This window comes from Cyanidioschyzon merolae, chromosome 20 (assembly GCF_000091205.1).
Source record: "Cyanidioschyzon merolae strain 10D DNA, chromosome 20, complete genome".
Lineage (NCBI taxonomy): Eukaryota > Rhodophyta > Bangiophyceae > Cyanidiales > Cyanidiaceae > Cyanidioschyzon > Cyanidioschyzon merolae.
Genome location: NC_010146.1, coordinates 845,575 through 870,912, shown reverse-complemented (window position 1 = coordinate 870,912; position 25,338 = coordinate 845,575). Strand labels below are relative to the sequence as shown.

Below are 25,338 nucleotides of genomic sequence, written 5' to 3'. Positions count from 1 at the left end.
CCTGTGTCGGACAGCTCAGCTCAGCTCAGCTTTGCTTTTGTATTGTTCAGGGATCGCTTACCGTGGGACAGACTGCTGCATGTCTCACTCGATGCGACTTTGTTCGTGAGAACGCGTAGACTTGCGCACGGGTAGTTAAAGAGGGGCGATTCGCAGTTCGTTCAGCCAAGACAAGCGAGCGCGACGGCAACAACAGTCCTAGCTAGCGGCGGGTAACACGTCTGGTCGCCCCGAGATCGCTGAACAGCCCGGATCCTTCAAAAACCTCAATCTTCTAAGAAGTGCTCACGGAACCTCGTTCCCAAGCTCTTCTGTCCTGCTGCTAGAAAACGTCGGTTCCCGTCACAACAAGAAGCAGTCACCGAGTATGCAGCTGAGACTGCGTAGAGCTGCGCTTCCTGCCAGTCTACTCTCCGTTGGTCCATTCCAGTCGAAAGCGTCTTTTCTGTTGGCAAAAGCCGCTCTGACGCTCACGGATCTAGTGGTGCGTCAGTCACGTCCGTAACACTCGAGTTTTTCGACGACGCTTGCGATACCTCCACCAGCCCTGAACTACCGTGTTGGGCCGCGTCTCTTGCACAGGAGGGAGCGCAGGGGCACGTTTCAGTGCGTGGACACGCTCGCGTTCAAGAAGGTAACGAAAACGTGTCCGAGAGAGCGCCGATACATACACAGAGAAGGCGAGTCTTAGTAACAGTGCCCATCCAGTCCGTGTGCTTCTCAAGGAGGAAAACAGACGTAGAGCATAGCAACCAGACCATGACCGGGCATCCCAGTGAAGCGGATAGCGAAGAGGGTCTGGTATCTCTTCGAGCAGCGACGTATCGCTCGAGCAGCCTCAAGCAGAGCAGAGCAGAGCAGAGCAGAGGCTCGTTCAAGGTTTCTCTGTCACACGAAGGAAACAAGACGAAATGCACAGGGACGATGCACCGACGGACTGTCCGTCTGCACACATACGCACACACACACACACAAACACAGACTCCATGAAACCGAGGCCAGCGTCAGCCGACGAGCAGCTTTTTCAACCTGTCAGGGTAGACGACGAGACGAACATTGCGGCGGACCCGGATCCGCAGCTGGAAACCGTCATCTCAGATGCAGTATCTCTACATCGAGGGGATGTATCCGGAGATCCTCAGGGCGAGCAAATGCAACTGCGCAGCTTGTGCAGGGAAGGGCATGAACGGGAGCCCGACATGGCGGGCGCCCAGCGGTCTACCAGCGAGTGCAAGGACAGCGTCGTGACCCATGTTGACGCTCTGAGCGCCGAATCCAGCGGTCTGAGGTATTCTCTGAACGCCGCATTCACGGAGCACATGAGCGTCCAAATGGCTCATGCAGACAATCTATGGAGGCACTAGATGGAGCCGCACCGGACTCGCCGATGCTCCGGCTGCACGGAGGCAAGAAGCGCAGACTGGCCAACGGTTTCCATGAAATGGACATGGACGTGGACACGCTCAAGGACTTGATCAAGGACATGGACTTGAACATGAACATGAACATGAACATGAACATGAACATGAACATCAACCCGATAGTGCATGATGCGTCGTGCTGTTCGGTGGCAGCGCACTGCCGCTCGAGGCGCTGGAACGCGCTCGGGCTGCATTCCTGCTGCATCTACGAGAGCGTGCAACGAGCGAAGGAATCGATTCTTTCCGATGCTTATCGATGGATGCAGGACAATATGCAGAAATCAAGAGCACGGTTGCGCGCTGATGCCGGTAGAGGAGAAGAGCGTGAAACAGAGCCGGACGCTCGAGATGTTGCACGGTACGCTGAGATAACGTCCGATGCAGCGAGCAACGAGAGCGAGCGGCATGCAGTTGTGTGCGTTTACCTGTCGAAGCGTGTGACGGCCCTTTATGGATCGAGATATGAGCGTCTGTCGAACAACGTTCGGAGATGGCCTCTGCTAGCGAAACGCGCATGAGCTCTGCATCGAACGGACCCCGGAGCGGATCGTTGCGTACAGGCCGTGGGCATTGCCCTGAATCGCTGACGACCTTTGATAAACGAATTCAAGGACATTAGAGAGGCGGCATCTGATTCTCGCCTGGAGCAATTCAGTAGTATGGTATGGTCAGGAATACAACAAGTCTGCAACATCGTATTTATGTAGTCGGAATGGTATCCCTGGGCGACTGCCAATCGAGAATGGTGTTGCATTATTCGATATTACTGAGTGTGTCTAAACATGACCCGGCCATTCGTTCAGGAGAGTTCGTGCATATCGATATCCGGGCCAAACGAACGTTCTAGACGCCACCGAATGCTAAAATCGACCCAGGAGTTTACTCCCCAATCGTATCGACAAAACCTCGATAACGGGGCATCGTGCAACTTCGGCGTTTGCGAACGCACCTACGCCGCCCTTGACCTCGCGCCCACAAGTCCGAAACAGTGCCCCATTTCTCGAATCGTTCGCTCTGGAACGCCGGTCCAGCATATGCATCCACAAGAGTTCCGACACGCCTGCTGGGTGCCTCGGTTACATTCAGAACCCGTACGATCGGTTGGCGCTAACTCGAGTATGCTTCTCGTGTTGGCTGTCACAGATAAAAGCAAAGGAGTAAGCCCTGCTCGCACGGCTTAGAGGCCGGCATGCGGCGAAGCCATACTGGATGCAAGTACACTCGAAGGACTCGGCGCGCAGTTGCGCACTGCTGCCGGAATTACCCACCAGCATCGATATCTTGAATATCAGCACGTTCCCGACGAATTGTCTACAAACAATTCGCACCTCATACAAGGTGCAAGCGGCGTCCATTTATTGCGAAGGAGCCTCACACCATGCCTGCTTCACATGGATGGGTTCAGTGCGCCTCTGTGTATCCAGGGATTACGGTGCATTCTTGTTCGGTCCAGCGGTGCCAGCCTGAAACGGGATTCCCGATCACCATAGCCGCTCCTGAGGTTCCCTGCACGACAATGCAATCAACTCATCAACAGACAATACGATGCAGCTCATGAGACCATTCGGTACCGGAGAGCGATTTCCTGTTCGTGTTGGCTGCCACACTTGAGTATTGCAACTCGCCCAAGCACACGATACGGATATGAAAAATTCTGATGATCTAGTCCATGAACTGGCAGTCGTCAGAGATTCCAGCTATATCTAGAGCCACCTGACAGCTCTCTCGAACGATGACATTCGCATCTCGCAGAAATCTCCGCAATATATCGCATGCACTTGAGTTACCTATCGCACCAATGGCCTCCGCTGCTTCGTGTCGCACCATGGCGTGTTCGTGTGTGTCAGCCAGAGCAGACTCCAACGCTGGTAACGTGCAGGCACGACTCATCTGGCCCAGCACATACGCCACCTCGTGCCGGAACAGGGCACTCGATGTGTCCCGTCGAAGCGCTGCCGCAATCACCCCGGCCGTATCGTCCGTATTGCGATCACGTAGCGTAAACAGCGCCCGATACCTTCGAAATAATGGTTCGTTTTCATTCAAGAGCAGTTCACCGAGCTCAGCGTTGGACCAGGATGCCTCTAGGTCGTCGGGTGCAACAAAAGCCGGCGCTGGATCGACCGTTTCGAAGAGCTTGAACGCTTTCGCCGAGGTTTCTCGCACGCGCTCCTCGTTCGTGGACTTTTCTTCAAGCCAGCGTAACCGCTCAAGCGCCAGGACGCACGTCTCGCGAACTTCGGGTACCGCGTCGCCACACAGTTTCTGCAGGATAGGTCGCACCGCGAAAGCCCGAACGGCACCGAGCGCTTCCCCACACTCGTGGCGGACAATTGAGTTCTCATCAGTATCGATTAACCTATCAGTGAGCGTTTTTATAGAAGCTGCACTTTGGATCTGGCCGAGTACGTACGCAATTTCGTGACGCACGAGAACTGACCGCTCCCGGGCGTCCAGTAACGCTGCGCAGAGCAGCGTCACGGCACGCTCCGTACCGATCTCCTTTAAACCGAAAATAGCGTTCATTTTCCTCGTGATGTCTACGCCAGGCTGCCACAGCTCACACCATAGCTCTTCAGCGGGGTCCCTGTGAACCATTCTGAAAGTAGTGATAGCTGGTGACTAGAGCGCAGGCCGAAGCGATGAGCGAGCTGGGTCAGGGCGCGATGGAGTGCAAAGCACATGTCCATTTATGGACAGGCAAGACAGAAATAAGTATTGATATACAATATTGTTCGATCTTGCGAATGGACATATGTGTCCCAATAATTCCAGCAACGTTTCCCATCGACGCCCGTGCGAAACGCAACCGTCAATCGTGGACTAGCAGCTCACACTTGAGCCCGTAGCCATAGGGACCTTTGTGCAGAGGCGAAAGCACGGGCACCGCCTGCATTCTTCTGAAAGCACTCTGTACCAGCTTTTGGAACCTGTGTCCCAAGTGCCGACCCGGACACTCTAAGTTTCAGCTCGTTGTCGCTCAAGAGGGGCAGCAAGCGTTTTCGCGTGGTTTCCCATATACCAGTGTATGGGTGTTCTACTTGACGCGCCGCTCACACCTCTCGTTCTTGCATCTCAAGGCGCACCGATAAAGTGGACGGGATTGTTCGTCCGGTCACTGTGACCTGGTGCTGGTAACCGGAGCACGGCGTGTCGATGGCGCAGCGCCCCGAGAACAAGGCACCGCCGCAAGTCTTCTACGACCCGAAGGAAGCACGCAAGTACATCTACCACACGCACACTGTCGAGGTACAGACCCGCTTGGCAGAGCGTGCACTAGAACTACTAGATCTCGATCCGTCGACACTAGAGCAGGGCCCTGCACTCATACTCGATTTGGGATGCGGTACTGGGCTAAGTGGAGACGTCCTGAGCCGTGCTGGGCACCTATGGGTGGGTCTTGACATCGCCGCTGCCATGCTGTCAGTCGCCGTCGAGCGCGACGTTGACGGTGACCTCATTCAACTGGACCTCGGAGCCGGTTTACCGTTCCAAATCGGCTGTTTTGATGGAGCAGTGAGTATCTCAGTGCTCCAGTGGCTCTGTCATGCTGACGCAAGCGACCAGGATCCGCGAAAGCGTTTGTTTACCTTCTTCATGACATTATATGCATGTCTTCGACGCGGTGCGCGGGCAGTGTTCCAGTTCTACCCGAGCCACGAACGCCAGGTGGCTTTCATTTTCGCGCAAGCGAAACGGGCGGGTTTTGATGGCGGGCTCGTTGTAGACTACCCGAACAGCACTCGTGCAAAGAAGTTTTACTTGGTGCTGCAAGCAGGCCCTGCGGAACGCGCGACAACGATGCGCCAGCAGGCGTTATCACCTGCAGTCGCGCGGCGCTTCGTGGAACCAATGACGGATGACGTGTCCGAAGATGAAGCATCGCTCTGTGAGACAAGGGCGCCGGCGGGAAACACTGCAATCGCTGCAGTTCCCAAGAACAGGCAGCAAAATGTTTCCCGTAAGTCAGTTCATAGGAGGGTGCAGTCGGTCCGTCGTTTGATTGAGAAGCAACGTCTTCGACGGTTACGTCAGGGGAAGCCCGTGCGCCCCCTCAGCAAATACAGTGGCCGCAAACGGAGTTCTCATTTTTGAATGCTACAGAGCAATCAGTAGGTATGACGTCGTCGGAAGGCACCAGAGCAAACGCTCATTACGACAGGTTAAATGCCTATTCTCGCCCAGGCAAAGTGCTTCGGTATGGCGGCATCTGCCTGCGAGATAGGAAACGACGCTGCGCAGATGTACAGCGTATCTTCGCTATCTTGCTGAGCAGGCCTCGCGCTCAGAATTTTTCTTGATCATGACCGCTCTACCCATTCGTCGTGATGCTCTTGTTCGGAGCCCATGAGGGGCATTATCGTTCGGCATGCAGAAACGCGTGGCAATGACTCGTACACAGGCGCTCCTACAGCACGAAAGACTCGGTCTCGATGGGGACTAGTGTCCCCGTGGGTGCATCGCTGTCGATTCAGGGTCTCTACAGGATCGAATACGGGGATTAGAGGCTACCCGGATGATCGGCGGCTGGAATGGCTGATGCGACAACGAGAACCCGCGCATCCAAAGCGCCCTAATCGATAAAATTACTGATTTTGCACAGCAAACGATTTGCGCCGGACTGAGCGCCCAGCACAGAAAGCAGCGTCATCCAAACCCGCTGCGTACTGCATTGTAGCTGGCGGCAACTCGGAACCGTCGTGAACGCATGCTACATCGAAAGAGACCGAGCGACGATGCCAGGATCGCGTATATCATCGTGGAAACGAGTTCCATCGCGTCGCTTCATGCCTTTTAAAGCCCGCCTCCATCCAATAAATCACTCCGTCTCTGCAAACGGAAAGTTCTGCGACAAATCGCTGATATGACGCACTCGTCCACGGCCTCAGAGGCAACCCGAATGCCGCAACGGCCATCAGCTTCAATGGGTGGGATTCTCTCGGTGTCTTCACAGAGGAGTTGGTCATTGCCCCATCAGATACAGCTAATACAGTCATCACCTGGCCGAATAACGAGCACTCAGTGCACAAATGAATCGATAGGTCAGCGTCGAAAACTTCCCGGGCATCACCGATGGAGCAACACAAGTAGCGTCATCGCTCCAGCGTTGACGATTCCACCAGAGACGAGCATCATCCGTTGAGAAAACGGCGTTTGAGCTAGATCCCATGGAAAAGCAGTACCTCGTCAGCGCACATCCGTCGGTGATGCGGTGTTCGTACCATATCTCGTCGAGAAGCACCGTATCACGGTGCTCCTGGAACAGCAGCAGTCGTTGGAGCGACAGCATCGATATGACACTGCCGCCATAACTACCACCATCACCATGACCACCAAACGCTGGTAGCGTGTCTCTTTGTCAATAGTGGAACGCCTGACGGAGGAACCGCAAGCTGCGAGCCAGTGCCTGCGCCTCGCGCATCCACAAATCGCGTTGCTTCAGCGCCTCGTACAACTCGACGTAGAGGTTGGCTTGACGAAGCGATTGACCGTCTTCTTGCGCGGGATTTTCAGCTTCCGAGCGTTCCGACAATTGTGTCCGATAGTAAGCTTCTTTCAACGGCGGTCGGTCGACGGCCATCGCTTTACCGGCGAGCTCGGCCTGCGCTTCATCCGTCATACATGCAGCATCCATCTTCCATACAGGCTCTGTTTGGCAGAGTTTTTCTGCGACGATCACCGTTGTCTTCTCTGGTGCCGCCACGGAGCTTGCATCAACACCTGTGCTGGTCCGGGAACTGGGCTGTGTCCGCGTATGGTCGAGGCGCTCCCCGGTGTCGCCAACGTTCTCCGCGAGTCGCCGGTGATCCGCGAGTTCAGCCTCGAGTGTGCGGATGGTTTCCCGCTCTTGTTCAAGGGCGTCCTCGAATTGCAGCCGTAGTGAACGGGCTTGTCGAACGCTTTCGTCGTAGAGCTCCTCAAGCTGTTCGGCAAGCTGACGTGCTCGCTCTTCGGCAACAAGTCGGCGCTGCCGCTCTTCCGATAGCTCCCGACTCAGGTCGTCACATAAACGCTGAACCCAAGCGCACTCCCTGTGCAGAAGCGTTGCCTGGTGCTGTACAGCTGCAAGCTGAAGAGCCAGCGCGTCCTGCTCCGTCGTTGTCGCATCGTTTGGACAAGTCCCAGCCTCGTTGCTAGCGATATACGCCGGTGCGCTTGATGCAGCACCTGCGCTGTCTCCAGGGGATACCTGCTCTCGTTGCGTAGGTGCTATTGAGGCTGTGCGGGTCTTCAGGATGCCGTTGTCCGGCGGTTCTGAAAGCGTACCGCTCAGGCGAAGGCGTTCCACAAGGGCGCGCAACGCCTGCGCTACCTCGTCGCGCGAACTCGGCTCACCGCAAGCGCTGGACGACGAGAGAGACACACCAGTTTCCGTTTTTTCTGCGGACTGAAGCAGTGACCGCTCCAGTTCTCGAGCACCTGTTCGTACGGAGGTCGCGTTCCTGCCAAGAGGCGCCTCGGGTGCAGGCGCTGGCGCAGCTCCAAACGACGACGAGTCTGGCGGCGCCGGCGCGCTCTCAAGCGCGACTTGTCCTGGACCAGCGAGAAAATCTGGAACGATTGAATTCTGTGCAGTTCCTGAAATTTTATCAAGCTCAGCGAGAAACTTTTCCAAAGTACTCATTCAGACCGAGGCACGCATGACAAAGCCTATGGGTCAGAAAGTTTTCGCGCGCGAATAGCGCCACAACGCCGTCGTTGAGGGAAAAATCGGTCAAATGATGGCATGCTGGGTCGCTGCGGCAGCTTCGTGGCAAAACGGCGCCTTTTTCCTGGGATCGAACGCTTTCTTTCCATTCATCCTCGAGTGATGCTGTTGACCACACCGGGAAGGAGAAGCGTGTCGGGTCAGTTATGAGAGCGTGTAGACGGTGAGCGCTTTTGGAGTAGAGGGTGCTTTGGTGCATGCACGACGTTCGTTGCGTGCCTGCACGCCAGCTCGTGCAAGTTCATAGGGACATCCGCTGTGTTTTCAGCGCCCTCTAAAATGTGAAAAACTTGATTCCTTGAGTCTTGATGTGCTGCAAGTCATACGTGGAAAGTCTGTAGCCGGTTTTAGGGACGAGCGTTGTGCGGCCCCGCCTCGTCCACGCGCTGCATGCGGTGTGGTTTCACGTCTAGCGCCGGATAGCGACCTGTGCAGCGCCACCATGGTCGCGTTCTGGTGTCTCACGTGCTTTCCAAGACGTTCGGCACGTGTTCTTGCGGATTGTATGAGGGCGCGTTAGCGTCGATGCGGCGCCTTCGTTCAAAGCACCAATGGACGTCTGCAGTTCGAGTGACGCAGAACCTTGCAGACGCATTGTTGCTGTGGTGCAAGTCGGGCAGTTTCCCAAAGTATCCCCCAAAGCATATGTTGTCGTGGATAGATTTGAGTCCATCGCCTTGTCGATCGCGTTATTTTGCTTCCTTTTAGCGGGAACCTTCTGACTGCGGTGGATCTGTGCAGCACGCGATTCAAAACCAACGCTTGCTTTTCCATAGCTTTGGAATAGACGAGCGCTGTATACTTTTGATAGCACTGCATGTTTTAGCGTGCGTTCTTCAGAGAGGCTCGAGTTCTCGCTCAAATTCGAATTCGGTCTCGAATTGCTTCCGGTGCCTAGACGATGATGCTTTCGTCTTTCTTCGTCGGCTCGCTTCCTGAGCGACACGAGCACGCTGAACCGGCGTTGGTCTTGTCGGTAATCGCTCATCAGCTTCTGTGGAGTCAGAGGCCTCATCGAAGTAGAAGGTCGAGGCGTTTCGATCTGCTGGATGAGGCAGGTCTTCCAGATCGGGAGCTGGGCTCCAGTCTTCGTCAGCTGAATCAGAGGGAACGTCATCCATTGCGGAACCATCAGACCATGAAGCTTCTTCATCGTCTGGCGGGGCTGCGTTTGCGTAGGTGCCCGGCACGTCGCTGTCGTCGCCTGCACCGAACACCGCCTCCTCATCGCTGGACTCGTACAGCGGCTCAAAGTAGCTACGGTCGAGATCTCGCTCAAGCTCCAGCGGCTCCGCCTCTTGTTCCATGACGTGCTCAAATTCCTTTTGTGCAAAGTTAAAGATCTCTCCGTACTTGCCCTGTTTGAGCCGCGCCAACAGCTCGTTCTCTATCGTGAGGCTCAGCTTGGCGGCGTCAAGAGCGCGCTGCTCTTGTTTCCGCTCTCTCCGCTCAACCTTCTTTTTCACGGGCAACAGTTGTGTTTTCTCTACGGATTCTAGACGCTGTTTTCGGATGAGATACTGTGTGAGCTTCGTGAGTCGCTGTTTCGCACGATGAACAAGAAACTTGGGCCACATCGCTAGGTGCTCGTCTATCTGGGAAAGTGCTTTCGTATACGATCCAGATAGACGAATCTTCTGCCAAAGCTTACGAGGCATGTGCGCCCGCTCGATCGTCTTGATGAAAAGATAGAGTCTGCCGTCGGCGGCTTCCCGAATAGTGGCGTACCGCGAGTTCGCCAAAGGGCAGGACTGCCGGCTGCACATGCCGGTGACGTTATACTCGTTCAGGCAGAAGTTCTCTTGTTGTCTCCTCGTTTTCACCTTGTAGCGACAAAACCTCTTATTACCAATGAGCGACCAGATAACGTCATCGTTCTGCATGACGGCAACGTTCAACACAACGACCGCACCTGGACACGAGGAAGCGCTCGCAAGCACGTCGTCGTCGATACGCGCAAGATGCTTGCACTGCCTACGAGTGCTGCGCGCGACTTGCAACGACAGGTCTCTGTGGACGCGTTCAACAGGCAGCAGTCGAGCGACTGTGGAGGAAACGCAGAAGCTGGATTCAGGTCGAGTGTCATGCCTTTACGTGGAACAGAATTCGCTTTGGAGGGTAACAAGAGTGGGGCGGTATCCCCGAGGCAGCCCGCAAAAGTAACGCCAAGCTTGAACGAGCGCTTTTCTCAGAGCGCTGACTCCAAGAGAAAGGCAAAGAAAAAGCGTCGTCCGACCAAGTCGAAGGCTGGTGTCCAAAGCCATGTCATCGAAAAGCCACGAAAAGTTCAGAAAGAAAAGAAACCACGGCGCGGCAAGGATGGGACTCCGCGCTCCGAGCGCAAAGGTCGAAAACGTCAACAGAAAGAAGCGAAAACCACCAAATCAACAGCGGAACTCGATATGGAAATCGAACGCTATATGCAAGAGAATTCGGCGGTTACTCCAAGTTAAAGGAGTTATCGCAAGCTTTTAAGTTTCAACGCACCTGCACGTATACTATGACATGCAAACCGTCACCGGGGTTTTCGCTTCTGTCCCAGTCATTTTGTTCCGTTCTAAAGCCCGCCAAAAGCTTTGGCCGCGAGCGCTCAGGGTGTGCCATTCGCCCTAATGGCTTGCTCCCAAAGCCGCGGCCAACTAGTACTGTTCGCCAATCGACACTTGCATCGACAACGGTGCGCAACATAGGCACGTGCTCTGGTGATGCTGCACGGCGTCGGCACCTCCAGATGAAGGACACGTGTCTCCGAGGCGTGCACGCATGTTCGTCGCACGCATCGCGAGCGCGTGCTGTCTGCAGCTGCTAAAGGCGCATGCACATCGTGTCTCGATACGCATAGATGCATGCTTCATCATCGAGTTCAACATCGATGATTGGCCTTGTATCTTTGGCGTATGCAGTATGGGGCCCGCGACCGCGTCTACCCTGATCGCACAAATAATCGCTTCAGTGCTAAGCGGCACAAGTTCTGATTGCAGTGCCTGTGTGCTTCCCGGTGGCGACGCCCAGGAGCCCAGTCCGAAACACGCTGCGTCGCCGAGTTCCCAAGTCCTGCCACGTCAAAGCTCCCAAAATGACTCGAGCACAAGCTTACGTGCTGCTAGGATTAGCTTGGTGCCACGCGGAGCAAAACTGCTGGGCCTGTCCATTCCAGCAATGTCTAGATGCCAGCGGTCCTTTAGAGTCGTCCCCGAACCAACAACGTCTGTTGCTTGCGAGGCACTGTTTGCTATCCAGAGCCCCGCTGAATACGATTGTGTTTGGACCGTGCATGGTCGAAATGCACCCTCCAGCAGTTGCAGGTCATCGCAGCCGCAAATCCCGACCCACACTGACAGCGCATGTCCAGTAGGGTAAGCCGTCTATCCCCGGCAGGTTCCGGAATCTAGCCTTGAGACTTCTCGTTCGCACAACCAAGCTCCATTCCAGTGGAAATTTCAGCCACCTCATCGGAATGCTCAGCAGTTAGGCTTCTGCAAAGAGCTTGCACGAGACGTTCGAGTTCCGCATGGGCAGGGACACAGGCCTGGATCCGCTGCTCGTCAGTTATCTGGCGCCTCCTCGCTTCTTCGATCTGTAGACCAAGCTCCGCGAGCTCGGCCGCCAGTTTTTCACGAGACGCTAGCTCCGCTTGCAACTCCTCTTTCAGAACAGCTGCGTTTTCCGGCTTCGCCCCGCTGCCGCCTAAGATCTGGATGGTTTTCGCGGCCGCGCGTTGGCTCTCCACATACAGCCGCCGCTCCCTGAAGCGCTCTATTTGGTACTCAAGTGCGGATCGCTCAAGCTGGAGCAGCTCAACTCTGCCTAGAGTATCCCTAAGACGACTCAGGCTCGAGTAGAAGTGTTCCGCAAGCTGCTGGTGCAATACGGCAAGCATGTGCAGCTCGTGCGCGCACTTTACACCGTCAGGCCACTGTGCAACCGCTGGTATCGACTCGACGCCATCACGCGAAACGTCCTTCCGAGAACTATCTTGACAGTTTTCCGGTGCCTGTTCTACGGCATCCCGAAGCGAAGCCCTCTTTAACGTTTCAAGGTGCGTGCGAAAACGTTCCAAAAGCGTTCGCGCTTCGTCCTCGGTCGTCGCCATGCTCACGCGAGTCAAGAATAAAAAACCGAGCAACGAAACGCGCTACGGGATGTTAAAGAACGTACTAACGTGTTGATCCTACGCGGGCATTTGTCACTTTATCCGTCTGCGATCGAGGTTCCGAGTCTGCATACAGCATCGTTTTATTCCCAGGGAGCACCCCAGGCCATGGGGCCAGCGCGCGATCCAATCAAATCGATCGCGTTCCCGCGGAGCCGCATGCCCAAGCGATGCGGAAGCGTCGCTAACTATGTGGGCACGGAGGCGACGACCGAACAGAGTAGGGTTTGCATATTTTGGGACATAACTCGAGTTTGAAACAGAGCTGGATTGACAGCGTGAGTAGATGATCGTCAAGGCCAGGGGTGAAGACCGTCCCTGCTTTTCCACGAATTGCATACGAGACGTCACGTTGCGAGAAGCAATTTCGCGGTACACCTCTGTGCTGAAAATCGACTCAAATACCCGGAGATATTGGAAGGCGTCGACGATTTCGGAAGCATAATGCTGTCAGACGAGGATTCAAGGAGATACTTGTGGGCTGTGAGGGAACACTCGTTTCCCGAGGGCTTTCGAAAGAGCGCCCGCCTGCGCATTTATCTCGCAGCATCTCTCGTGTATGCGAAACACTTTCATCAAACATCGACTCGACGGGGTAGGTATGTGCTTGGGCTTGTAATTCTTATGAGCTAAAGCGTAAGCAATCAATGAGATAATGAGCAGAGGTGATGTCTGCCGATGCACGGCAAGCTGAAGAAACCACAATGGCCTAAAACTAGCGCTAAAAACTATATCCCGGTCAGATTGATATGAAACACTCGACTCTTCGCTCTGTTCATGCTTTTCGATTGTTCCAGAGATTTTAAGTATACAGCCAAGATCTTCGAAACGTAGCAATTCGAGAATTCGGATCCATACGTAATTTTAGGATTCTCGGCCGGCGTTTCTTAGTGGTTCCTGCGTCGCTGTGCCGCTGGAATTCGTTACTCCACTGGCAACGGGATGATTCGCGACGCAATCAAACCAGGGTACGTAAAATAACCGATATGATTATCCAATTCGTGCGTGCAAGACCCAACGCACGTCCTTTCCGTACGTGTGTGGGGTGCTCCAATCCCGAACTCGTCCATTTTTCGATCTTTCCGTTTCACTGTCACATCTGGGCGCAGCGATTCGCGCCATTGGTTGACGAGGAGCGAACCTCAGTGTCGTCTCTTGATGAGTTCTTCACAAGCCCATGCCTAGAGATCATGGATCTTCTCCGGTCAACAAACTCAACGCAGGTCTAAAGACAAGCACTCCTCTCGTTGCGGTAATTCACGAAAAGCCATTCGATAGCAGAATTGTATCTCTCACGAGATATGATCACAGATGCTCTCGTCTCTTTCCTTGGTACGAAAGTAGTGGTTTTGATTCGCAATGCAATCCCCGCGGTGATCGCTTCCAGTGGAGCGTGCATCACCTCTTTGTATGAAGGCTGCAGAGATGGATCGAGATTTCTCGACTTCTTCTCAAGGGTATATTTTCCTTTCCGCACTTGTTTCATTGTGGACAGCATTGCATTCCACGAATCCTCAATCGGATGGAATAACATGTGCTTTGCACGTGCAGCCAACTGAGTACTTGCCGAAGGAATGGCTCACAACACGCCCGTCACCATAGAGTACCACACTGGATGTAAAAACGAATGAGGCCATCAAAGTGAGCTCTCTGTACCGGTCAAGGGCATGAACCGAGCGATGAGGATTGTGTTCACGATCCACAAGGCGACTTTCGCAGTAGTAAGTGTGATGGATATGCTGGATGACCTGTCTACGACCAAAAATAGCGCTGCTACCAAAGGAGCACCGACAATACATACAAGAACGATGAAAATAGCAAGTCATGCGTAGATTCCAAATTGTACCTATTCCTGCAATGCGCAGGCAACAGCCGGAAGCGGCGAAATCGGGACTTGAGCGCTGCCGTCAACATCCTTTGATTACTAAGGGCAGAGGTGCAGGGAGAGAAGAGAGCCGCGTATTTGAGGTCGGAAAGGAGACGGCGAAGGGATGAGGAAGCCGTCGTAGAGAGAGCTCAAAAAGGCTGCTGTCAATCACACTTGGAAGAGACCTGAACTTTAGTTCATACGCCCGTGTTGTAGGAACTGTTCCAATTCATGTTGCGATGGATGTAGGGGGCGCAAAACCGTATCGTTGGATCGTTGAAGCGTCGCCTTAAAAGAATTCGGCGCTTCCGCATGCTCTGGTTGATCAGCAGTCGCCTTTGGGCAAGCAGGGGCCTTCCCAGGAGCGCCATGCGCCAGGTACAGTCCAGTAAGGTACGCAGTTGTTCACGGTCATCGATCCTTTTCATCCCGGAGCGCTGCGAGACGATCCAGTCATCCTGGGCTATGGAAACACCTGGGCGGTTTCTGATTCCAAAACCGCCCACCAGGTTCTCGATGGACAATCTCAATACGGGTGAGGCGCATGCTCTGAACATGTACACATATCCCGAATAGATGTGGCATTCTATTTTTACAAGCGAATCCCTGATTCCGGAAATTGCCAAAAGCCCGCCACGCTCAAGAAACATTGCCGCAACTAGAAAATTCCGGAAACGACCATCAACCAGAGTAGCGAGAGTGTCAAACCCACGGCAAGATAGCCGATCACCACATACGATGCCAAAAAGCGCAGATTCCACGACACTCCAGTAAGTTGCTCCAGTTTTAGAGCGAGACGCCGGGCCAGAACAAGCGCTGGACCGAACTCATTGCTCTGTTTTGGCCATCTCCATGCATCTCCACGAGGCACGATATCCAGGTTAGAGCATTTTTTCCGACCCAGCGCAATCTGAGCTCCAAGAGGTAACATTTCCGAGTCTGTCCGACTTGACGCCGAAGTTGACATGGAAGGGGGCGTGGTCGGCTCCCTCGCGCCCGCCGCCGCTGCTGAGTGTTGTGGAGCACCTCCTGGCGACGTTACGCTACGGTCTGGCGATAACGCTGGAAGTCGCCGATGAATCACACCCAGAGAATCGGTATCATCGAGTGCCTGAACGGATGCGTTGCTCAATGGATCGCGTGCCTTCGGTGATCCAGGGAATTCCGCAGGTTCAACGAGTTGAATCCACGGCTCAACGAGATGCGCCGCTCGGTCTCGTGCTAACCGACTCAAGAACACCGCCGAGGTGTTCCAGCTGGAATGCAAGCGTCGCTCTAGCTGCAGCCGAAGCTCACGCAGCGTTTGTCGAAACGCATCACAATCGAGACCTGCCAGTTCCGACAGATTCGGTGAACACCTGGAGTGTTGGAATTCCGACCATGCTTCGATGCATGGTTGTTGTCGAGACTCGACTGCTCGCGTTGAATGCGCAATCTTCTGAAGATCAGCCAGCCAATCACGACACTGCGCACTGCGATGCAAATCCAGGTAGAATTCAAGGGCACCAGGGCTCTGCAGCAGACAGCGCGAGCGGACGAGAATGTTGAGCATGTCCACAAGCAACCGCACGTAGAGCGGAAAATGCAGGGCAAGTACACGTCGCCAGCAAGACGTTTTGTATTGGGACGATTTCCGCGGTTCTTCCACAAAAGGCGTATGCAATAGTGCGAGACCATGGAGCAGGGCAACGCGACGTCCCCGTTGATCCCGTGCCTTTTCCAAAAGCGCTGAAAGCTCCGTGGCCTGATCCCAGGGGAAAAGCCACGCAGAAATGGTCTTTAGAAAGGCCACATTCGTCGACGCATCCAGATCAATGCACATTTGCTGCATACGAGGTATTGTGCGACAAAAGTAGCGGCAAAACACGATCAGAAGGAAACGGAGGAGTGGATTCGTCCGTTGCGCCGCCCCCGATGAGCCGAGTTGGTTTGGATGCCACGCTCGCCAACTCGCATCAACATGCTGCAAACCGAGAGGAATATTCAAGTAGACTTGCAGCGATGGTGTTCCCGCGGAGGGGATTTTCCGCGGGACGCCCGTATCGCGCGATGCCGAAGACTCTCCAGCAAATGGTTCGGAATGTCTCACGGGCACGCGATCTTGATTGATGATGTGCTGGCATCCACTCCATCGCTCGACCTGATCAGCGTGGGTCTCGAAAACCCCCATGACGTGCATCATCGCCAAGCGTTGACATTTCATGGTCAGCAGCGATGGAACGCTGTGTCGCTCGCGATAGCGAGCGAGCTGCATTTGGCCCCAGTCATTGGCTACTGCGTCGTGCCATCCATTCCAGGGCCAAAGCTCTCCATTCCAGTGAAACCAGAACGCAACCCATGCGTGGACGAAAAGGTCAGCGACAGACAGTGTAGTTGCGGCAGAACGCTCAAATGATACATGCTGATGAAGCAGCTGCTGCAGTGACGCGAATTCCTGGAGGAAGGCCAACAGCACGCGCTCGTATATGTGCTGACGAGCGGAGGTGTCCCAGGCCGAGGTGAAGCGCTCATTGACCGTTGGATGGCGAGCATACACCGGATAGGCCAGGAAGCAGAGCAGGTAGTATCGGGCAGCGCCAATTCGAACGGTATCGTGAGTGGGGTCGGTCACGTGTGCTGACAAATAGTAGGCTAACGGGGAGTATTCTCCAGTAGGGAGGTTCTCGGGTTTCCGATCTGGGTGTGGCGACGCTGCCACAGCAGCGCGTACATTCGCGTCTTCGCCACTGAGCACCGCAGCGATTTCGTCTAAAAGCGGCTGAGGCAAGTTTTGTAGCGGAAAATCATAGGTGTATCGTTCGTCGTGACAAAGCAGTGTCTGGAAGAGCGGTCCGCGAGGCTCTAATAGCGAAACAAGCGCGTCTGCGTCCCCGGGACGTGCTGCGCGACGTTCACAATCTGGGAGCCAACCAGACACAGTTTCACTCCAAGACCCCCGCGATCTGTCCTGGAATCCGAATATGCAGTCTATAAGCTCAGGGAGGCGGAGTCCAACACCGCGAAAACTCTCCCGCCCCTCTAGAACGGCCTGAAAAACGAACTCAACACGTCGAAAGACTGATTCCGAGGCACCTCCAGGCTGGAGTGTGAGCCAAAGATCATCCAACTGGAAACTAGCCTGAACGTTCCGGTCCATTGGAGCTTTGGAAGCAGCCCGGCAGAGGGCGTGCTGCTACGCACGTGGGCGTTCTTTCCAGGACGCAAAAGCGCCTGCGCCGGACCAGGTTTCACCCCCGAGAGTACGCTCCACTACAGGCAGATACGCGCTTGGCGCGAAAGCCTGAGCAGCTGCACTGGCTGGAAAAGTCACCCACAGAGCGCGTGCGTGGAAGTACCCTCTGTGGGCGGCGCACGAAACCCAAAACTGCTACTGACCTTGGTCCTGCCGCAGCGCAGGTGTCGCGGAATCATTAAACGCGGGAAGCCCCGTTGGCGGCATCAATGCCGCTGTTGAGCGCAAGCACTCCAGAGGTGTCTTTGCTGGTGATCTTCTCTAGATGCAACGAAGAAGGGTACAAGGCACATAGGGATACCGGATTTGGGGCAGAGAGGTCCAAGAATGATCGACGACGACCAAGTGTTGGATCACAAATGCGGCCCGATGCCTGATGACCCCATAGAAGCGCGTTCGCGATGGCTATACTTCGAATGCGATTGCCCGGCATGCTTCATGGGGCACGTCAACGGCATCCGGAAACGCATCGACACTGTTTCGGATTCGCCATTCATCCTTGATGCGCAGGCAGATGCGCAAGCTGCACGCTGTGGAGCTGGTCGACCGCCGACATGAACGGCCGTCCAGCGTCCAGGAACGGGAACTGTGTGCATTGGATCAATGCTAGCGGTCCGTGTTTTCCGAATGCATCCAAATGCCATTTGTGCAAGCTCACCAATATGAATGTTTCGTGCAGGATCTGCTGTGGCGAAACCGAGCCTGCAAGTTATTCAGTGAGACTGAGTGGGCCCCACGGCATCTACCCTATGTCAGATGAACCTGCAACATTGAACTCTTCGTTCTGTTCCTGCCTTGAATATTTTCTTGAACTTTCTTACAAGTACAGCCTCGAGATCCAAAGTTCTGAAGTAAAGGCGCATGGATTCATAACGAATTTCAGGATTCTAGGTCGCGCTCTTTGGAGTGGCGCATTTGACGCTGTGCCACTGGACTTCGTTACGTCATCGATTTCAATAGGAGACGCGATGCCATCGAACATGCTTCGTAAACAAGAGATATAATTGTCCAGTACACTCGTAAAAGCCTCCTCCCTTCTTCTTTCCATACGAGTCACATACTCAAATCACTTATGGTTCAGGTTTTCAATCATGCTGGTTGAAGGCGATTCGAGGGTGCGCCATTCGCGCCTCTCGTTGGGCGAGGAAAGAAACTCGACGTTGCCTCCTGATGACTTGCTCACATGCTCGTGCGTAGATTTCACAAAAATTCTCACGTCTAATAATCGATGCCGTTCGATGAGCCAATCCTTCACCCTTTGTGGCCGAAAAATAAATGCAACTCAACGGCAGCATTACCTCTCACGCTATTTGCTCCGAGATGCTCCAGTTTATTACGTTCGCTTAGGAAACGGTCTTGAACTCGGGCTTTCGTTATCGCAGGGATGGCTTCCATTGGAGAGAGCGCTGCCGCTTTTCACAAATACAGCGTCGAAATATCTTATTTTTTGTGTCGGTCTCCAGTAGGAATTGTCGTTCGACTACTTTTGACGTCATGGGGAATTCCATGTTCCACAAGTTCTTTTTCGAATGAAACCGCGTGTCCTTGCATGTGCAGCGGAGAGGGCGCTCGACGCGGGGATCGCTTAGCATAAGGGCGTGATCACAGAGTACAGCACCGGATACGAGAACGGAGGAGGGCATTGAGGCGAGCCTCTCTACCGCTCAAGGACATGTCCCGAGCGGTCGAGCAATTTTCTACGAGCTACAGCACAGCATGAGGAAGTGGAAGCATTCGGATGGACATACGGGAAGACCAGACCAAAGCCTAGTATCACCACCGCAATGGGCGCACCGATGCTGCATCCAATCGAGAAGATGGAACCGGGAAGCGGTGCGTTGAGTGCAAATTTTACCTGTAAATTAAATGCATTGGATACAGCATAGTGTTGTGTCGTCCGAACTTGAACGATGCCATCAACCTCCTTCGATTCGCAACAGCAGAGCTGAGGGGAAAGAGAGACCTACGCATTTTAAAGTCGGAGATCAGAGAGAGGGAAAGGAAGTAGTCGCGGAAAAAATATCCGCAAATGCTTGCCCTGGCTAAAACGGGAAAGACCTAAACTTTGTAGTACATTCGAGTTACGTGTATGGACGATGATACGAAATCGGTTTCGCGACCACAGAGTGCATATACACATCAACTAGCAGGCGCTTCCGGCCTTTTTTGACGAACTCCCCGCTATCGATTTCAGTTTCTCTTGTTCACTTCGAGCCTGAGAGGCTCCCCCACGAAGTACGTAGGCTAATTCCTTCAGCGCTACACATCGTCTGATATTGATGGAAGCGTTAAGTCCTCGGTTCATGAACTCTACACGATTATTCGCTTTAGTCGAACTCAACATTACAAGGCTTCTGCGAACTTGTGCCCTCCGCGCCACTACAATCCCGTCACCGTCCCGTGAGCTAAACACGATTTTTCGCCTATCTCCGCATTTCATTTTCTTTTTCTTCTCGATCACTAGCTCTTCTTCGCTCGATGGTTGGCGAGAGGGAAATTTTTCAGTTTCTCTCTGGAACTCGGGGATGGCGATCCTCCAGGATCCCCGAATTCTATGTCCATAATTTTTTCCTTATATGTTTTGTTTTTGAGAACAAACGCAGTTCATACGCGTCTGCTAGAAAGCACGAAAAAGCATTTGATGACGCGCAGCAGAGGGGCAAAACACTTGAGATGAAAGATTATACGAGCAAGCATTCCGTTGATCGTCCTCAACTCACTGTGTTCCAGCACTGCTGCTTGTCATTGAATGTTTTTTCGCGGTGACGACCAGGAGATCAGTGTCAATATGCAATGTACTCTATAGATCGTAGAAAAATTTCCTGCAGGATATATATATTCTTTACTGACGTGTGTAAGGAGGACTGCATTCCTCCATCAGGTCATCCACGTAAAAGAACTCAGATACCTAAGGAACACTGAAAGAACCCTGAATATGCGCTCTGCGACAATGTCCGATATTCTTAAAGACTGACTGCGTTAAATGGCAGCAAACGACCAGTTGATCACCTTACGGAAAGCAAAAGCGACAGTGGTAGCCGCCAACGGCGTATCTGTTTCTCAATAGCTAGTTCGTATGGTCCTAAAAACACTGGGATACAGTCGCGAAAATGTCCAATGCCATGAACGACCGTCCTCCATCGAAATCGCAACGACAGTTTCCAGGAACGTCGCTATCGATCTGAGGCAGAGTGAAGTCGGTCTGTTCTTTCATTCGATGAGACTTGCCTTGGATGAAACGGTCGGAGCGTATATGGGTACTCGCAGATCTGGGCGCCTGCTGAATGTACGGTTGAACTCGCGGAGAATGACGACACCATCTTCTGTTCTAGCTGGGGTGAATTCATTTTACGGCCTCAGTTTCGCTCGTAGAGAAGACTCATACAACAGCGCCCATTACGTCGAGCCATTGAAGACTTTCCCCTGACGTCTGGCGACGCTTTTCTATTGGACAACGTTGCATTTCTCTATTCCCCTTGCGTTGGAGCTGTTGCCGATTCTATCGGAGTAGAACTGCTTTGCATTCCTCCGTATGTTCCGTGGTTCAACCGCATCGAAGGACGCTTTTCTTTAATTAAGCCTATTGAGCGCTCCATTGGTAGAATCGCTTAAGCGTTCAGCGCACAGTGATACCAGAATACATCCGGTCTTGCATCCGCAAGTCTTTCCCGCTTCCGGGAACGTCCTCACCAAAACGAACAAACAAGTTCGCTCGTTTTAAAATAAACAAAAGGGTGAGCTGGGGTCTCCACTTCAGAAGGTCGACCTGGAGAAGTGCCCGCGAAGCGCTTTTGCGATCGAAACGCACAGAGAGCTGACCGAGTATCAAATGGTACAGAGAGTACGAGAGTTCCCGCAATTCTTGCATTGATGAGCGCAACCAGCGCCAGAGCCCACACGAAGTTCATGAACCGGTACTTTAATGCTGCCATAAACATCAGGCGATCATTGGTGCTGAGGACGGGACCCGCGGAGCTGACGCGATCCAACTTCGCGGGGTATCCTCTCAGGCTCGAAGGTTGTCTGGACAAAACTGAATGCGTAACAGTCTGCGAGTCGAAAAGGGCGGAGAGGTGTCTACATATGAGTATTAATTTATCCTATATGGTCCCAGGACATTTTTTGTTTATTTGACAGGTATCTGGATAATCATCCGGGGATGCGCTCTAGGTAGAACAGTTCTGTACGTAAAAGACATGCAGCACGCTCGCCCGGGGCGGATCGAGGGATGCACACGCCCTGCTCCGCGCGGAAGCGGAGCCAATTCCCATACGCTATTCATCGCTGCAGCTTCTGCTGCGAACTGGGGCTGCGCTTGCATGGTCCCGCGATCATGCTCACTTTATGGAGGCTTCAGTCTGTGCAGCGGTTGCCTATCGCGCGTCCGCTGCAGAAGTTGCTGGGAAAGAGTTCGCAGCAAGCGCTAGGGTTTAGGACGGAAACGACGGCGCGACTAGGGCCTAGGCAAGGTGCTGCTTTCCCGTGGCAGTCACGCCCGCTCACGCAGAGTCCAGCTGTTGGTGGCTTGCACGGTACCGCGAAGCGCTTGTTGCAGTTTGCGCTGAGTGTAGGAACTTGCACGTTTGTGGCACTCTATGGCTTTCCGACAGGTCTGAGCGCGAACCTCGGCGTCGCGAGTTCAGAGTCGATCACGATCGCGGGCGTGAACACCGGGCCCGGTGGTGCAGCGTCCACAGGTACGAGCTCCCCACGAACAGATGAAACTTGCACGAAACGTATCAGGGAGCTCATGGATGTGGTGAAAAGTTCCGAACTTGCGGCGGCTAAAGAGGCTGCGAACGAAATCCTCCAGTATGCTGTGCAGCAGGGCACTGCCGTGGAACTCGCCTCTTGTGGAGTCGGGGGAGTCCTTGCCCAGACGTTGGAACGTCCGGACATAGACGTTGACTTGCGCACGACGTTGCTGGAGATTCTGGGGGAAATAGTGCGGAACAAACAAACCCACTCGCAGCTCAGAGATACACCGCTGTTGCGGAGTCTCCTGCATTGCCTCAACCGGGATGCAGGTGTCGCTGCGCAGTGTGGCGGAATGACTAGCGGCTTTTTGTTCCTTTTCGGGCGCCAGCGGAAGCCAGTAGATTGGTCTCAACTGAACGCACCGCTGATTCAGCAGGTTGCACGGATTCTTGCCAATCTCGCACTAAGTGAAAGCATTTGGAGCACAGCGACCTCAGCCGATGAAACACGCCTCATGAAGACGCTCGCTTGTGCTTTGGCCAGCGTTCATGAGGCACAAAAGAACACAACCATGCTGATTTCAACACAAGCGCAAATTCGAGAGACCGAAAGAGCGCTCATACTGTGCATAGCGAACGTCTCAAGGCTCGCAGCTTTTGCCACCCCGAAGCGGAACTTTCTTCGGGAACTTTTGTCTGCGCTAGAGTCAGATGATTCCAGCGTTGCACAGTACGCGCTTTCTGGTCTTCGTTCGCTTGCGAACCAAGCTCCCATGCTGGCCGCCCTGACCAGCGAGGAGGCACTGGAGCGACTTGGTCGAGTCATCGCACGATCGGACGAGCCGGGACTGCGCACCATGGCGCTCCGCATACTGCAGGATGCAGCATTCGCGAAGAGCCCTGGCACGACGTCCGCTATTGATATGCGAGCAGCGAATCGTTTCGAGAAATGTCACATCCCAGAGACACTGCTCGACGTGCTCCGTGAGAATCTCAGCGGTCGCAACGACACAGGTCCAGAGCGAGACGCAGCCCAGATGGAGCTTCCCCAGCGTGCCGCATGCAAAACAATTGCGGCGCTGTGTTCAGTCCCGGGAGCTCCGGGCGAACACCTGAGCCGTGCATTCCTCCTCCATGGCGCTGATCGGGAATTGCTTCGCATAGCTGAAACCTTCGAGGGGATTGATCGCTTCCGGCCGCCGCATGCCACGGTTGGAGCAGCAGCATTGGACGCTTTTGCCGTCATGATGCAATCCGCCCGAATACGAGTTCAGCTAATAGCGCGCGATGCATCGTTCCTTGTGCGGCGCTTAGCGGATTGCGTCCCAGATGCAGAGGGCGTGACCTCTCGTGTGCCTTCGCCGACATGCCGCTCGCTCCTGCGCCTCATTGGGCAACTCAGTGAGGACAGCGATACGTTGTACTTGTTAGCAAACCAGGGGCTTTGTCAAGCGTTGTATGGCATTTTGCAGGGACGCTTAAGCCTGTCAACGAATGAAGCACAGATACTTGTACACACAATAGCCAATCTCTCGCGCATAGACAACGCCAAGTTGGATCTGCTGGGATCTCGCGGTGCTTTGCGCATCTTGATGAAGCTGCCAACACTCTGGGCGCAGGCGTCTGGTAATCAGGTACAAGCAGAGGTGATTGGAAACAACGACTCGTTGCGTCGAGAGTTGGCACGAGCACTCTTTAATGTCTCTACCGGGGGGCTGTCCCGGGTGATGGCAGCGCAAGCTGGCGGTGTCGAAGCAGCCGTCCGTCTGGCAACCGACCCGGACCCCAGCGTGCGTCGATATGGCGTGCGTGCCCTGTCTCTTTTCGCAGAACAGATCGAGAACAGTATTCGAATCGCTCAGGCCAACGGTCTGCCTGTGCTTGCTTCCGCTGTTGCGCAGCGAAGAACGGATCCAGAGACGGCTCGAGCGGCGCTGCTGGCTCTCGCTGAACTGACCAACAACGTCGACTTGCATCCACACTTGCTCAAGCTGGGTGCTGGTACCTACTTTGCTCAATATGCGACCCAGAGCGTCGATATTGAATCACAACAGTATGCATTAGCTGCATTGTGTAATTTGAGCGCTACGCCAACTGGCCGGGCAACCCTGCAGAGCCTTGGTGTCCATCGGCTTCTGAGCGGCTTGGCATTATCCGCCGCAGTTCCGCCAGAGCTGGCCATGTTGGCGAATATGGTCGTAGCTAACATCGTTCGGAATGAGCAAAATGTTATGCAGACCGTGCCTTTCAGTATACCGCCCCCTGAATAAATTGAGCCGAGCACGAATCGTCCATGAGGACCGGAATGGACGTCTATATCGACTAGCGAAGCTGTTGAGGTAACAGCATGCAGTGCGCTCGTATCGCGATCCAAGCCACTAGGTCGTAAATAGGATTGTCGAAAACAGTTTACTCACGGTACGAAAGGTTCTGAAGCGCTGTGCCGTGTACAGAACGCTGTGCGACAAGCGTGCTCTCCGATAGGAATATACTTTGAAGTAATGTCGTACGAACGCTAGGAGCGCTCTTGTCCAGTCTTCATACGCAGCAGGTGTCGACGGTAGTTGTGCTTCCATATGCGGCAGCGTTCCCTGTTGGTGTGTCCGACGCGCGTTCCCAGCTGACTACGATGATAGTTGGATTCCGTCCAGCGTCAAACAACGAGCAGCATACTACCTTACATCGCTTCGAACTCGCGTCTGACACCCAACACCTGCACAGCCCGCTCTGCGACGGAACTCTACGCGCCCTCATCCGATAGCGTTGCCCAGCTCCAACGCTGACGTTCCGCAACGAGCCTCTGCAGGTGCACGCGGCGTTCAAGCCGGTGCAAGTTCAGCACATTGCCATCAATTACTCGATCCAGGTCCCTGCAAGCCCCTGAACACGGCCTCGAGCTCATGTTCACCTAAATATCGCCCGTTGCCCTCGGAGAATCATAAGAGATACCAACTTGAGCAGCTGCGGAGTTGTGCGCCTCCAGAGCACCCATCATCGCTGCACGGTGTGCTGAGGCAACGGCGGCGGCCGCTGCGATTCCCGGATCCCAGCGCATGGCGGCGGAATGCACAGGGCGCGCCTGAAAAACGGTCACCTTCTAGAGTGGCAACGCCGTGCGCGAGATGCTGATGCATACGGTATGCACTGGTACCGAGTTGCTGGAAGACTGAACCGTGAGGCGCTTTGACTTGCACGAGTCCGAACAGTGCTGCACTGATACGGTTTTAACTGGACACGGTTATGGGAAGTAGCCGCGCTG

At 54.2% G+C, this 25,338-nt stretch overlaps 8 protein-coding genes and 1 non-coding gene across 9 annotated transcripts, besides 3 other annotated features; 4 read left to right on the top strand and 5 right to left on the bottom strand.

Moving 5' to 3' along the window:
- Positions 1-786: part of a sequence feature (possible transcribed region) that runs on past the window's edge.
- CYME_CMT345T lies at positions 48-2,193 on the top strand. The gene has a single exon (XR_002461708.1). It is a non-coding gene; the product is annotated as a hypothetical transcript (transcript).
- Positions 2,194-3,083: 890 nt separating this feature from the next.
- Positions 3,084-4,019, bottom strand: CYME_CMT344C (hypothetical protein, conserved; the record flags this gene model as incomplete). Its single annotated transcript, XM_005539281.1, has 1 exon — positions 3,084-4,019. The coding sequence occupies one exon, from the start codon at positions 4,017-4,019 to the stop codon at positions 3,084-3,086; it is 936 nt and encodes a 311-aa protein (XP_005539338.1).
- Positions 4,020-4,577: 558 nt separating this feature from the next.
- Positions 4,578-5,516, top strand: CYME_CMT343C (unknown methyl transferase; the record flags this gene model as incomplete). The annotated part of the gene is made up of 1 exon (XM_005539280.1): positions 4,578-5,516. One exon carries the CDS (start codon positions 4,578-4,580, stop codon positions 5,514-5,516), a length of 939 nt encoding a protein of 312 aa, XP_005539337.1.
- Positions 5,517-6,780: 1,264 nt separating this feature from the next.
- CYME_CMT342C (hypothetical protein) lies at positions 6,781-7,056 on the bottom strand (the record flags this gene model as incomplete). Its single annotated transcript, XM_005539279.1, has 1 exon — positions 6,781-7,056. One exon carries the CDS (start codon positions 7,054-7,056, stop codon positions 6,781-6,783), a length of 276 nt encoding a protein of 91 aa, XP_005539336.1.
- Positions 7,057-8,966: 1,910 nt separating this feature from the next.
- Positions 8,967-10,013, bottom strand: CYME_CMT341C (similar to RNA binding protein; the record flags this gene model as incomplete). The annotated part of the gene is made up of 1 exon (XM_005539278.1): positions 8,967-10,013. The coding sequence occupies one exon, from the start codon at positions 10,011-10,013 to the stop codon at positions 8,967-8,969; it is 1,047 nt and encodes a 348-aa protein (XP_005539335.1).
- Positions 10,014-10,214: 201 nt separating this feature from the next.
- On the top strand, positions 10,215-10,583 carry CYME_CMT340C (hypothetical protein; the record flags this gene model as incomplete). The annotated part of the gene is made up of 1 exon (XM_005539277.1): positions 10,215-10,583. The coding sequence occupies one exon, from the start codon at positions 10,215-10,217 to the stop codon at positions 10,581-10,583; it is 369 nt and encodes a 122-aa protein (XP_005539334.1).
- A 935-nt stretch (positions 10,584-11,518) lies between these two features.
- CYME_CMT339C (hypothetical protein) lies at positions 11,519-12,223 on the bottom strand (the record flags this gene model as incomplete). Its single annotated transcript, XM_005539276.1, has 1 exon — positions 11,519-12,223. The coding sequence occupies one exon, from the start codon at positions 12,221-12,223 to the stop codon at positions 11,519-11,521; it is 705 nt and encodes a 234-aa protein (XP_005539333.1).
- A 2,585-nt stretch (positions 12,224-14,808) lies between these two features.
- On the bottom strand, positions 14,809-17,286 carry CYME_CMT338C (hypothetical protein; the record flags this gene model as incomplete). Its single annotated transcript, XM_005539275.1, has 1 exon — positions 14,809-17,286. One exon carries the CDS (start codon positions 17,284-17,286, stop codon positions 14,809-14,811), a length of 2,478 nt encoding a protein of 825 aa, XP_005539332.1.
- Positions 16,677-18,259: a sequence feature (possible transcribed region).
- A 3,456-nt stretch (positions 18,260-21,715) lies between these two features.
- Positions 21,716-24,349, top strand: CYME_CMT336C (hypothetical protein; the record flags this gene model as incomplete). Its single annotated transcript, XM_005539274.1, has 1 exon — positions 21,716-24,349. The coding sequence occupies one exon, from the start codon at positions 21,716-21,718 to the stop codon at positions 24,347-24,349; it is 2,634 nt and encodes an 877-aa protein (XP_005539331.1).
- Positions 24,350-24,503: 154 nt separating this feature from the next.
- Positions 24,504-25,090: a sequence feature (possible transcribed region).
- Positions 25,091-25,338: the final 248 nt, after the last annotated feature.